This window comes from Lissotriton helveticus, chromosome 1_1, assembly GCF_964261635.1.
Source record: "Lissotriton helveticus chromosome 1_1, aLisHel1.1, whole genome shotgun sequence".
Lineage (NCBI taxonomy): Eukaryota > Metazoa > Chordata > Amphibia > Caudata > Salamandridae > Lissotriton > Lissotriton helveticus.
The window spans coordinates 1,799,420,603-1,799,434,763 of record NC_136057.1 but is presented as its reverse complement, the minus strand read 5'-3'; the positions used below and the strand labels follow the sequence as shown (position 1 = coordinate 1,799,434,763).

General features: G+C 41.0%; 1 protein-coding gene across 1 annotated transcript in view; it reads left to right on the top strand.

Moving 5' to 3' along the window:
* Window positions 1-14,161, top strand: part of ERP27 (endoplasmic reticulum protein 27) — a 44,401-nt gene that overhangs the window by 14,798 nt on the left and 15,442 nt on the right. The window contains exons 3-4 of the mRNA XM_078659201.1: window positions 7,439-7,576; window positions 8,182-8,298. Coding sequence (XP_078515327.1) covers window positions 7,439-7,576; window positions 8,182-8,298 — 255 coding nt within the window. The remainder of the gene's footprint in view (window positions 1-7,438; window positions 7,577-8,181; window positions 8,299-14,161) is intronic.

The window sequence follows — 14,161 nt, the reverse complement described above, 5'->3', positions numbered from 1 at the left end:
TTGAGCACAGGTTATTTCATTTGTGTAGCTAGCTTACCTTGACTAGAGTGGTGGGTTCTACCTGGCTTGGGTGTATAACTTAGCCATCTAGAAACCCCAATTCTAACATCCTGAGTTTGTGTTTCTCCCAGCCAAGCACTCTTAACACATAATCTCTACCAGTAAAGACAATGTGTCTTATGTAACATCATGCACATTGGTTTACACACTTTTATGATTTATTGTCAAGGTATAATCTGTGTGTGTAATTTAAAATGCTCAAATACCCTGAATTAGAATGAGTGGATTTATAAAAGAATTATATAAAATAAATTAGTATGTGCCATTTAAATTATTTGTGTGATTACTCATACACACAGATACATCTGGCATTCTTAGATTGCATGCACTTTTATTACTTGGGACGTTGAACAAAGTCAAAAACCTGCATCCAAATCATAATTTCTCTAAAGTACATGTGAAGTGAAAACAAGCTGTGTGCCTGTGTTGGTGATTTCGTGCCCAGGGAGCTTTTTTTTTCCTTGGACCATCTCGCCTCCGAGTGCCCTGATTGGCTGCCAGCAACATGAGAAAAATGTTACTGGCAGCCATTACAGGATTTAGGGACTTTGTTCCCTGTCCGGAATGTAAAAAATAAAAATGATATATGCCCTATGGAGGAACCCAGAGGGGTCCCCCCAATGGGCCAAAATTGTAAAAAATTGGTAAATGTTTCTGTGATCCCACGGAATCGCGGCAAAAATAATAATAAAAAATGGCGGCCACTATTTTTTTAATATAGATATATGAGGAGGGGGCGTCAGTAGGGTCCCCCCTTCCTGGTCCATTTAGGGCCCCAGGACCTCATCCCATTGGGCCGGGTTTCGTTTTTGTTTACCTTTCATGAACATATTGTTGATAAAACAATGGATAACGGGTTGGGCCGTGAATTTATCTGATTCTATGGCTGCATTATTTCTCGTATAAATATGGATTTACTGCAGTTACCACAACATTTGATTGACTGCAGATTTCATAAAAACTGTTTCAAGCTAAAAGAGATGAATAATGTTATGCTGATTTTGTGATGCATTTCTTTTACCAAAGGACATTTTGCCACCTGCACTGCAGTGCCTAATTAAACAGTGCTGCAGTTGGAGGTGACAAAATGGCTGGGGACAGAGAGGTGAGAGGAGGAGGGGCACCACTGTAAACAAAACAAAAACAGCTATTACTGTGGGGTAAACGCTGGCATTGAAAGTTTGTATGTGTTTGCCCCATGTAAAATGTCTACAAATCAAAAATAATATTACTGGAAAATGTATCAGATAATTTGCATATTTTGCTCTATATTTAGATAACTTTGCAGCATAACTCAGTCGTCCCTGTAGTATAATCCTAGTAGCCCTGATAATGGTTAAGCTCTGTAATGTGGTTTAGGGGAGTCATTATGAGGATGAACTCCATATTTCACAGTGAAACATGGAACATTTTCCATGTTTCACAGTTCTTCGTGAAATACGAGTTTTTCATACCTCTGTATTTTGTGCAAAAGCAAGAAGAACAATTGATGGACAGATTGCAAAACAATGTCATACATTCACCCCAGTACAGAGATCTGGGCCTAAATATATACATTTTTTGCTCCCCATGCCATTCCAGTTTGAACCCAGCCATTAGCAAACCATTCCTGACCCTGCTCCTTATGGAAACAGTCCAGCCTGACCTGCCAGGTCCTCCCTGGACTGGAAACAAGCATCCTAGGAGCGGTTTCGGGGTTTCACCCCTCATCAGCCAGACTAGCTTGACTCCAGTGGCATAGAGAGCACGGGACCCACATCTGGGCAAACCTGCCCCAGTCGGGGTGACAAATGCAAAAAGAAAAATTGATGGCCAGAATGCAGAACAATGCCATACATCCGCCCCAGTACAGAAGTCTGGACCTAACTCCGTCGTTTTGTTGCTCCCCATGCCATTCCAGTTTGAACCCAGCCATATGCAAATCATTTGTGACCCTGCGCCCAATGGGAACAGTCCAGGCTGAAATGCCAGGCCAGGTCCTCAACGAAATACAGGGAAGCCTCAGAAAGTACCCACAGGACTGTATAAGTCAAAGGCCTGTTTCGGTGCATCACTTGTACATTGGTCAAAAGAGAAAGTACTTTGTCATAGAATGAGGTCATTGGGGATTTGGTTCAAGAATGCTGGGAGATAATCTGTTGTAGATGATTATTAATGTTCAAATATCCAATCTCCTCTGGACCACTGCATGTTCAAATATCCATGAAGGATGAGTATGAGGGAAGACCTAAATGCTCCAATGACAATGTTGAGTTCATCAAAGAAAGTGATGAGGTTGATATTAAAAGTATAAAAGGAGGATCGCCGAGCTTGAAAAGCAATCAGTAAGCCACATTTTTCCATCTGCAAGCACACAAATCTTTTTTTAATTCTAACCCTATCACACAGCACCGTTGTCTGGTTTGCTAACGGCATCTTGGGGACATTCAGAGAGCTTCCTGGGGAATGCATTACGCCTGTTGCTTACCATTGGTTTTGTGCTTTGTAATTTACATTTGCTTCCTTTCCATTTATTGTCTATATTTGTTTTAGGTTGTCCAGCTTGAGCTTTTCCCTTCCCTTACGCAAACCTTACTTACTGTATTCTTCTACCAATTCAGATTTTTGTAAACAGGCCTTTACATCTTGTTCTTATCTTGTCTCATTTGCTGAGCAATCAAAGACAGAGGTCAAATGGCAGGTTCCATCTTCCAGGGAGCTTGGTGTTTACAGTTCTTTCTCTGACTTTAAAGTGTGAAGATTTATGTGGAAATCATTCTGGGTACTGTAGATGTGCTGCTCGGAGGGCTGTACAATGTTGTTTTTCTTCGAGCACACAATAAAATGTAAATGTCTTTAAATGAAATGTGCCAAAATTTAAAATATCAGAATTAGGACAGCACAAATGAAGCAGATTTGTGGGTAATTTTGAAGTGTGATGGAATTAAATATTTTAGTATGATCAAAAATATCAATACACTAGGTGATGACATTTCCACTCGTTTGTGCGCTATATACATTCATCAGTAAAACTGTACATCTGTGCAAATCTAATGGTCATTTCAATTGAAGATGAGTTGTATATAATGGCAGTATGCTACCACACCATGCATACTCCACTTTACCTGACTCCATTCTACTCTGCATCGCTCCACTGCACGCTACTCGGCACCACTCCATACTACCTCACTCCACACCACTCCACAGTGCATCACTGTACTCTAGTCTGCACCACGCTACTCTATGCTTCCTAACTATAAACCACTCTACTCCATTCCATTGCACTCTACCCCACACTACTCTTCTATGCACCACTGCACTCTTCCCCACTGCAGCCTACACCTCTTCACTCTGTGCCTCTCCACTCTATGCCACTCTACTCTGCAACACTGCACAGTACGCCAATTCTCTCTACTCTGTACCACTCCACTCTACGCCAGTGCATTCTGTGCCAAACCATGATACATCACTCTTGTCTACTCTGCACCAGTGCACTGTATGCCACTGTAATCTACGGTGCTCCAATCCACTCTATTATGAAGCACTCTACTCCACTGCACACGGTGCCACAACACTCACCTCTGCACCACTCTACTCTAATCTGCAACACTCTACACCACTGAAATCTAACCAACTGCACTCTATATCATTGCTCTCTACCCCACTGCTCTCTATACACCACTCTATTCTACATCACTGCACCCCACGGCAATGCACTCTGCGTCACTCAATGCTAATATATTGTATGCCACTACACTCTACACCCCTCCACTCTATACCACTGCACTCTACACCAATCTACCCTAAGCCACTCTAATATACTCTACACCATTGCACTCTATGACACTCTAGTCTAGGCCACTGCACTCTACGTTACTCTGTTTCACTCTGCGCCATTCCACTCTACCCCATTCCACTCTATGTTACTGCAATCTACCCAGCGCCACTCTACTACACTCCATTCTACGTCACTATATACTACACCTCTGCACTCTACGCCGCTGCACTCTACGGCAATGCACTCTACACCACTTTACTCAAAACCAATGAATTCTATGCCAATCTGCTCTGGACCACTGCACTGTGCGCCACTATACTCTACTCTGCAATACTCTATGCCACTGCACTCTACACCAATGCATTCTATGCCACTCTACTCAACACTACTGCACGCTACGACACTCTACTCTACAATGCTGCACTCTCTCCAACTGCACTCTACACCACTGAGCTCTTCACCAGTCTACTCTTCGCCACTCTACCTTGCGCCACTGCACTATATGCCACCTTACTCTCCTCTGCACCACTCTCCACAACTCTCTCTATGCCACTTTACTCCACTCTATTCTATGACACTACTCCTCTCTGCTCCATTCAACTTCCCCACTCAAAGCCACTTGACTCTATGATACTCTCTGCCCTTCCACTCTACTCCACTACTACACTCTATTCCGTTCTTCACCACTCATGTCTGCTCCATGCTCCATGCTACGCCCTTCCACTCTACAACATTCTACTCTCTCCATGCCATTCAACAAAACTCTACACCAGCCCACGCTATGTCACTCCATGATACTAAACTCAACTGCACTCCACTGCACTCCACTGCACTTCACTCCACCAACTCTACACCACTCCACGACTCTCTACGCCACTCCATAACACTCCTCTCTACTGCACTTTTAGCCACACCTCTCTCTTTTACCCCATTAACGTTTAGCATTGCTGAACAGCAGCCACATTCGTGTACAACATGGCTAAAACATAGTGGCAAAGTCAATAGCTCTTGCATAGGCGAGACCTATTGGCTTTGCCACTGCTTGTTAAAGAAATGCCAACATTTAGAACTGTTTGTAAGCAAAACACTGCCTTTTATAATCAACAGTGGTGATGTTCAAAATGCCTACCATCGGGTGGCAAAACAGGCTTTAGGAAGTCCACATGGTATGCCACTTTTTTTATTCTTTCATTGCTTACCTGGTAGCAGTCTCTCTGTGTACAGCAATGGTCTTCAAACTTTTAAGTAGCGACATCCCCACGTGTAAATAGATTTCACTGGGTCTCCTCAGACTTACGTATTCTATACATTTGACAGGTCTAAAAATATTTAACAGTTTGAACATTGCACTCAACTTCAGTTATTAATTTTGAAAACGCTATCAAATACATGATCATGAACATGCTATGGGTAGCCTGGTCTTTATAATTACCCACAAAAGTGATCCTTTATCAAAAATGAGGGAGACTTGAAAGGTTATTTGGAGCCCCCTGACCCTTTTACAAATACTCACAAATAGGGCATGAGTCACAAAAGATGTAATGACGGTTAATTGCAGAGTGGCTCACTCACTGCCACTCTGTTTTTCTTTTCAGTAAAACACGGCACCGTTTTCAGCATGACGCTCCTTTTGCCCCTCCTTTGTGATCAATTACAATTGTACTCAAGATGCCAAAAAGAAGCACTGGTACAGCACAGAATATGGAATCATGATACAGTCCAGAGTCTTTGAAGAGTTTCCAGCATCCAATTAGTGCTTCACTGTTCACATCCCGGTGCTAGCCCCGTGCTGATGGCCAAGTCTGACTACATTTGATTTAATAGTGAACCCATGGAGAGCACAGGGAGCCAAGTATAAAAATACAGGATTCAGTAGTGAACCTATGACTTAATTCTTCCTGGCAGCCCAAGGCCATGGAATTTCAGTGCCAAGTGGTTATGGGTCTGCGTTCTACGGCATTTTGTGCAAAATAATTGGATATGGTAAAAAAATACTAACTTTTAAAGTCTGGTTTGACAACACGGCTGTCACGGCTGCGGAGAGGTCTAGAAGGATGAGGGCTGCAGTGTGTCCCTGGTCTAGTAGCCTGCGTATGTCATCCGTTGTGGTGAGGAGGGCGGTCTCGGTGCTGTGGTTGCTGCAGAATCCAGACTGGGAGGCTTCTAGGATGGAGGTATCTTCGATGAAGGTGGTCAGCTGGGCGTTCACAAGTCTCTCGGTGACTTTGGCCATGAAGGGGAGGAGAGAGATGGGGCTGTAGTTTTTCAGGTCACTTGGGACGGCAGTGTTTTTTTTGAGGAGGGGCTTAATCTCTGCCCGCTTCCAGTCATCTGGGAAGATACCGTACCTGAAGGAGTCTTTGATGGCGAGTCCTACACTGGGACAGTGAGAGAGCCCACTTCAGCCCCTGGTCCTATTGCCCTGTGAGTGACAGCACGTTATCTAATAACACATGCACATCCACATGCAAATGAGTGTGCTTTGATGCAAGGGCTGATAGACCAGCTTTTCCTTTTTCATTTGCTACATTTCTTTCATTCTTCTTTTTTGCCAATGCTTGTTAAAGAAATGCCAACATTTAGAACCTTTGCACCAATCAATGGGGCACAAAAGCAACGCAACTCTTAAGTTAGATTTGTCAAGCGACGCATGGCTTCCTTGCTTGTGCCTGTGTGGCTTGATAGAGTAACGCAACAAAGCGCACATCGCTGCGTTGTGTTACTCTGCCAACAGGAGGCATTCCATGGGTGGAGCGTGAGTGTTCCCATGCATCCACCCATGGGTTTTGAATCATTCCCAGATTTACCAACACTGGTAGACCTGGTAATGCTTCAAAATGCTATGCCTCCCCAGGGGAGGTGCAATGAGGAGAAATATCATCATTTCTCATTGTCACTTCCGCTTTCTAAGTGTGCCGTATTCTGCAGCACACATAGAAAGAAGAAAATGCCTCAGGGGATTGCTTTTGTGCATGAAGTGTCCCTTCCTACACAAAAACAATCCTGCCCACAACACAGGCACCCTTGCACCATCGTGCAAGGGTGCCTACATTGGTGCTAGGCAGCACATTGTGTGCCAACGCAGGAAAAAGACAGGAATGCACCATATAATTTAGATACAGTACATTCCTGCCCTTTCCCTATCACACAGCACAGCACAGCAAGGTGAATTTCTGCGTAATGTCTTCATAAATATGCCCCCTGATATTCACAGCTCTTCAAAGCTGTTCCCTTGGGACAAGATGTGCTACAAAATTATAGGTCCACTATTGCTAAGCCACAGCTCTCATTTTGATTCATCGTTTAGCTATCTCGGCATACTCTTCATTCTATGACACAATTACTTTGAAATGTTTTTCGCCTCCCCCTTTATCTCTCCCTCGAAATATTTAACTCTCTCCCCCTGTCTCTCTGCACCTCTCCCCTAAACTGTTCATCATCTTCCTCTCAACCCTCCCTGGCTAGGCCATCTCGGACCCTTATCCTTTCTCTCTGATCCTTGCCTTCTCTCCTCTTCTCACCTTAACCCTTTGTTATCTCTCTGTTCCATGACCTCCCTACTCTCATCGCCCTTTGTAGGCCCTCTCCTCCTCTCAACCTCCATCTTGCTCCTCCTTTCAGGATTTGAATGCTACAGAGGCCAAGGATTACCTGTCTGTGGTTAAAGACCTTTCACACTGGGGGTGTGGGCTCAGCACAAGCTCCGAGGTGCTGAAACACTTCAACATCAACTGCAGCACTGTGGCGCTGTTCAGGCAGGTAAGAGACACCATAAGGCCAAGACAACCCCAGCCAGAGTCCAATCGCCACCAATCCCAGACCTCAAAGACACTGCTTCCAAGTACAGATACCATCAATCTCTCCTTCCTAAGATCATCTTGCCAAGTGAGATAGCCCGTCAAAGAGCAGGCAGGGCGCGCATCCTGGAGGCAGGATGGCAATACGGACCGCCCATGGGGTGAGCCCTGGGGTGGGGAGACTTTGTCTATGTTTTCTCTTATTCCTTGCTGGATGCACAAGCCCCATGGTCTGCCCAGCTATATATCTCTCCTTGCTCTGAGAATCCCATGATCTTTGACAGGATGCATTTGTTTCAGGGTTCACATAACTTGTGGCTTTAGGAGTTTTCTCAGTGCTTTCAAGCTGAGGCTATCCCCTATAATCCATGGTGTAAATTAAAATGCCGATGCCCATTGCAGAAAGTGAAGAGATATTCAATGGCTTTTGGCAGAATGGGGCCCCATTGAAGATGGTGGGGATCCCCCTGCACCACAGGTGTTGCAGGGGTCTGTGTTATGACCCTGCCTAGAATAAACCCCTCTCCTCCTCTCGCCCTTGACTACAGTTTTATTTATTTACATTAGGTTGACAACAGGCGTGACTTCCTGGAGATCAAGGACAGCAAAGAAATTGATGCTACCAAACTCTTTCGCTTCTTGAAGATCAACGAGATTCGGCTAGTGACGGAGTACAACCCCATGGTAATATTGTGCCCTTGTGCACTGAGAACATATATGCCTCCCATTAGCAGGGTATTTGGGCAAAATATTTAAAAATGTCGTACTACAGAAATTTCATTGAAAACTTTGTTACCACAAAAATATTGTAATACAGAATATCATTGTCAAGAATATCGTTTTTTTTAATGAATGTTGTTTTCAAGAATATTGTTGTTTTTAATATCATTTTCATTAATATAGTTTGAAAATATCGTTTTTTAATTACCTTAATGTGTTTTAGTTAATGTATTTGTTTTAGGTTGTAATATTGTTAGTATAATTGTTATTCATTTTTTAAAATATAGTTTGTAATTTTAAGAGTTTTAGTTTGGCAGTGTGTTGTTGGGTTTGTAGGGGAATATGGAGGGTAGTCAATTAAATTACAATGAATTTAAATGTAATGGTTTAAGTACTGATTTTTAATTAATTATTTAATTGATTACTTGTTAGTTTATTTTTGTTGTTAATTGTAAGGTATACATTAGCTTTATTAATAATAATAATACCATGTCATATTTGTGACATATTTTAGCAGAGAGTTGCTGGGTTTGTAAGGGACTAAGGTGGGACAATAATTTAGAATCAATTTAAATATAATGGTACGTGTTGTTTATTGTAAATAAATTATTCCTTTTATTATTAATTATATTAATTGTTTAATTGTTCGTTTAAATATTTCTTTATTTTGTTATGTTAATTGTAATGCAAACTTTAATTATAATATTATTATTAGTATGTTATATTTTAGTATCAGATTGCTGGGTGTAAAGTGAAATAAGGTGGGAAATTAATGAAATTATTTAATTAATTTTATTTTATTGGTAAGTAAATATTTAGTGCAAAATAAATTATTACATTGATTATAAATAGTGCTAATTGTTTAATTGTGAGATTATATTGTTGAATTTATTTTAATTTAATTGTATATTTTAGTTTTTATTTCCAATTATTTTTCATACATTTTAAAAGAAATGTTTTTGCTTTGAATTTTGTTAACTAATATAGTATTAATAGTTTCAATATGCTATGATTTATTATTCTTTAATATGTCTTGAAATAGTTTTACTAAATGATTTAGAACTTTTATTGTTATAGGTATTTCTTTCAAAGTGCAGCGCTTTCCCTTCTGTTGCTTAGGCTGGAGTGGATATAAAAAATCAAACTACCATTGAAGTCCAACGCTCTCCATACTATTGCTTAGACTGGAGTGGGAATAAAAAACCTAACTTTTCCATCGTCCAATACTTTCCCTACTGTTGATTAGAGTGGAGTGGAAACAGTAAATCTAACCCCTCCCAACAGCCGCGGGCCGTGGAGGGAGTTACGGTGGGGCAGGGAGGCGGGGAGGGGGAGGGGCAGGTTGGAGGGACCTAAAAACTGGCATATGGATAATTGCAGGTAAGTACACAATTTAATTAATAAAACGAAATTCGTAGCGCGTACAGCATCGCATTTTGCGATGCAGTGCTCGCTACGAAATTCGTTTTAATAATTAAATTGTGTACTTACCTGTAATTATCCATATGCCGGTTTTTAGGTCCCTCCACCCTGCCCCTCCCCCTCCCCGCCTCCCTGCCCCACCGTAACTCCCTCCACGGCCCGCGGCTGCCTCCCAAGTCCATTGCTTTCCCTACTGTTGCTTAGACTGGAGAAGGACTAGAAAATGTAACATGTCCGAAGTCCAACGCTTTCCCTACAGTTGATTAGACTGGACTGGGATGTGTTACTGTAACCAGTCCGAAGTCCACCACTTTTCCTACTGTTGGTTAGACTGGAGTAGGAATAGTAAATCTAACATGTCCGAAGTCCAACACATTCCCTACTGTTGCTTAGACTGGAGTGAGAATAGTAAATCTAACCTGTCCGAAGTCCAACACATTCCCTACTGTTGCTTAGACTGGAGTGGGAATAGTAAATCTAACCTGTCCGAAGTCCAACGCTTTCTCTACTGTTGCTTACATTGAGTGTTAATAGTAAATCTAAGCCCTCTGAATAGCCAACCTTTTTCCTAAAGTTGATTACAGTGGATTTGATATATTTTTATATTGTATTTTACCGTTATTATATTTTCCATTTTTTTGTGCTTAGAAATTCTTGTTATTTGTACATAAATGTTTTTTATTATATTTCGTTTTCATGTGTTTATTATATCACTTATTTTAACTTAAATATATTTTAGCATGTGTAATATATGTGAAATAAAACGTTTTTTTATTTTGTGGACAACATAAGTAAATACATTTAAATATGTTTATTTTAATATTTTATTTAGGTTAAATATTTTGTTAATTTACATTTATCTTTTTTAATTTTTTTATTTATGTCAAAATCTTACATTTTTAAAATGGTTTGTTTATTGTTAAAATCTTTAAATATAGATATATGTAATTAAAAAATACACTTTAAAATGTTAAAGAAAAATGTAATTAAATTTAAAGAGTGAAAGGTTTTAAGTACACTACTTTAAAGTCGTTATTTATTTTAAAAAAACAATCTTTTTGTCTGGTTTTAGTTGATATTCTTAAAAACAATATTTTTGTAATTTGCAATACTAGTAAAGGGCCACAATATTTCGACAATTATATTTTTGACAAGATATATTTGTATTCCGTTATTTTTCCACACAATATTTTGTCACAGATCCATTAGCAGACTGCTTGCAACAGCTCTCCTGTAATAGGTGGGGTTCTATCAGAAATCTTGCAGTTAGCCAGCTCTAAGAATGTTATAATTCTCCATCAACCAAGTAGTGCCACACTATTCCAAGATCACACAGAGTGGCAGAAACAGTACCTTAAGTTTGGAGGAAAGTGAGTGACTTGCTAGGGCTACAGGAAAGGGCAGCTCTCTGGTGTCTGCAGGATGCAGGTGAGTTACGCATTATGGCATAGATACCCTTTCACCTCACACCTCACAAAGCGGTCTCATGCACAGGACTTGCAGCCTTTGTAGCAAGCAAAATTGAGAGATATGTTTCTACTCGAGCTCTCAGATCCTCTCTTGCCAACCAGTTGAGGTTCCCTCTTTTTAAGTTCCGAGAGCAGGGGCAGGAACTTTTCCATGATGGCCCCCATCTTATGGCACTCTCTTCCTTTATCGGTCACACTGGAACCTTTCTTCCTGAGGTTCAAGAAGCTTTCGTAGGCCTGGCTGTTTAAGCAAACTTTTGAGTACCCTGAGCCATCTCTTTCCCTCCTGGTTGTCACAGCATCAAGAAACCCTTTGGTGTAAGTGTGCTCTGTAAAGTTTCCTAACAAGTAACATAAACAAACATTGGCATAGATAATAGGTCTCACCTTTGGGACCTTATAAGTATTTAGTTATGCAGCACAATATCCTTGGTGCAACAACATCAACTGTTGCATGGCTAAACACTTATAAGGTCCCAAAGGCGAGACCTATTGGTTATGCCAATGCTTGTTTAAGATAGAGATGCCAGCAGCAATGGGCTGCCTGATCCTCCACAAATAAATAAATACATGTCATCTTTTTTTTTAAGATAGTGGGTGTCAGGGGCAACATAGGAATAGGTTCAGAAACAATAGGAAGTAGAGGAAGTAGGTAGGGGTAGGGGAAAAGCAGAACATGAGAGCCAGCAACAAAGCAGCCAGGGAAACAGCAAACTGGCAAAAAAAGTACCGGTGAGGGAGTAAATTTGGCATGGTAGAAGCACACAAGAGAGCTTACAACTCAAGGGAGATAGCAGCACAGAGTGCATGGGCAGGTATTTGTCAGTGGGAGAAGCACAAGAGGGAGGTAGCTGGAAAACGCATGCACTTTCTTGGAGTACTTAAGCTTAGTTCTCTAAAAGTGATCAGTGGAAGGATAGAAGCCAGCAAAGTAGATATATAGTAAAAAGGTTATGCTCCAGGCAATGGACACGACCCTCAAGCTATCTAAATCGATAGCAGCTCTTCTGTAAAGACAAGAGAGGCTTTTGGGAAGGTGGATCCTCATTTTGAGTTTTCTTTTTTTGAATTTGTACAAGAAAGCAAATGGGCATTCGAAACAGACTATTGATGGGTTAAATACAAGTTAAAAATGAATCTGTTAAAAAAGTATTGGCAAAGACAATTGCTCAGGCATTGGACGTCTGCCTTTAGGGTTTGCAATACTTTTTTGTTTTTGCCATGACTTTTATAAAGCATTGTTGTGGGAGCGGCCAGAACTTGAGAAACTGAGAAAAAAAAATGTGAGTCTTAAAAAGCATTGTCACAGTAGCCCCTGGCAATGAAAGGAACAACTTTGCGTGCGGAAGTGTTCCTTGTGATGGGGTAAAAATGGCCCCACTCACAGTGAGTAAATGACTAAAATGGCAAGACCCATGAACCCTTGCTGTATACTTTAGTGGGAGAAAGAAAAATGTGAACAACACAACAGACCAAGGGGCCGAAATTCCTTAAAAATAAATCTAATATTTTCATAATTTTAATAAAATAAAAAGTTTTGGCTAACACCAGAAATTACTCAATGCCCATTTTTGGGGGACAAAGATTGGGATATCACTTAATGTGATGTCACTTAGTGCGAGGACAAAACGTATGTTGGTGTTGTTTCTGCCACAATAATATTTTTGGTGAAAGGAACTACTGCAACGACCCACGTTCAGGTGATCTGACCCTCGTTGTACATACGGCCAATTTTGGACAAAAGTAGGTACGCTGACAACTACCCCAATCAAAACTATTCACCGACCACGGGGTATTTTTACCGAAAAGATATATTAGGTCAGCATTTCACCATCACAGGACCCACAATCCCCAGCACGTAACAGTTAATGTGTATGCACAGTGACAAATATTTAAACAGCACCTCCAACATGTCTCTTATAGACCAAATTGGAATAACAATCACTCTTTCAACCAAGCGCTGTGAATGGCGCTATGACCCCGACTCAATTCGGAAGTTACTCCATCTCGAGAGAGAGGTTTAAAGCGATATAAATGGTGCAGTCTGAAGCGCTTTAGGCATGGCAGAGCACACAGAAAAGCTGTATAAATACCTTCACAACATACATGCAATCAAGCATGACTGAGGCGGGAGAGTCCCGATTTTTAAAGTCAAAAAGGCTTTATTCTGGCGGTCTCCTTTTATTTAAGTCAATGGGGGAAATCCACCCCTTTGATTTGGCAGGTTTATCTATTTATTTAGGGTAATTTACGATGTATGTTGATTTATTTTTTTCAAAATCTCCCTATTTCTACTTTGAAAATGTTGGTTGACACGTGCGCGTCAATATATAATGCCACACGTTCTCGTGGATCAATGAAAGGTATCGAAGTGGCAAAACAAAAGTCAAAGGTTTGGACTACGGAGATATCAATGTGGAAAATCTGAGGTGAACCGGATTCATATCTTCTGTGTCCGACCCGGATGTATGACGTTACAACGCATGCTTTTACCACGCATGCTTTTACAACGCGGTTTTTACATCGCATACCATTACAACGCATAGCGCTTTTGGGTGTTGGATAGTGAATAGTTTAATTTACTATTCCAACTCCAGTCCCCGTGGACACTAGGGAAGGTTATTGGATAGTAAATTAACCTATTCCCTATCCTAGAGCGCCCCCCAGCGCATTGCGTTGTAATAGTTTGCGTTGTAATGACCGCGTTGTAATGGTAGTGCGTTGTAAAAGTTTCGTTGTAAGTGATGTTTCCCGACCGACCACATTTCCCCGCTCCTAACGGCTACCGTTTGCTTCTTCAAATAAGGGACTTGTTCGACTAACTAGCCTATGCACCATAAACAAAGAAACTGAATTTATGTAAATTACCCAAAGTTGTATATGTTTGTAATGGCTTTAATTCGGGATTAGCCCTCATCATGGAGAACATACCAGAA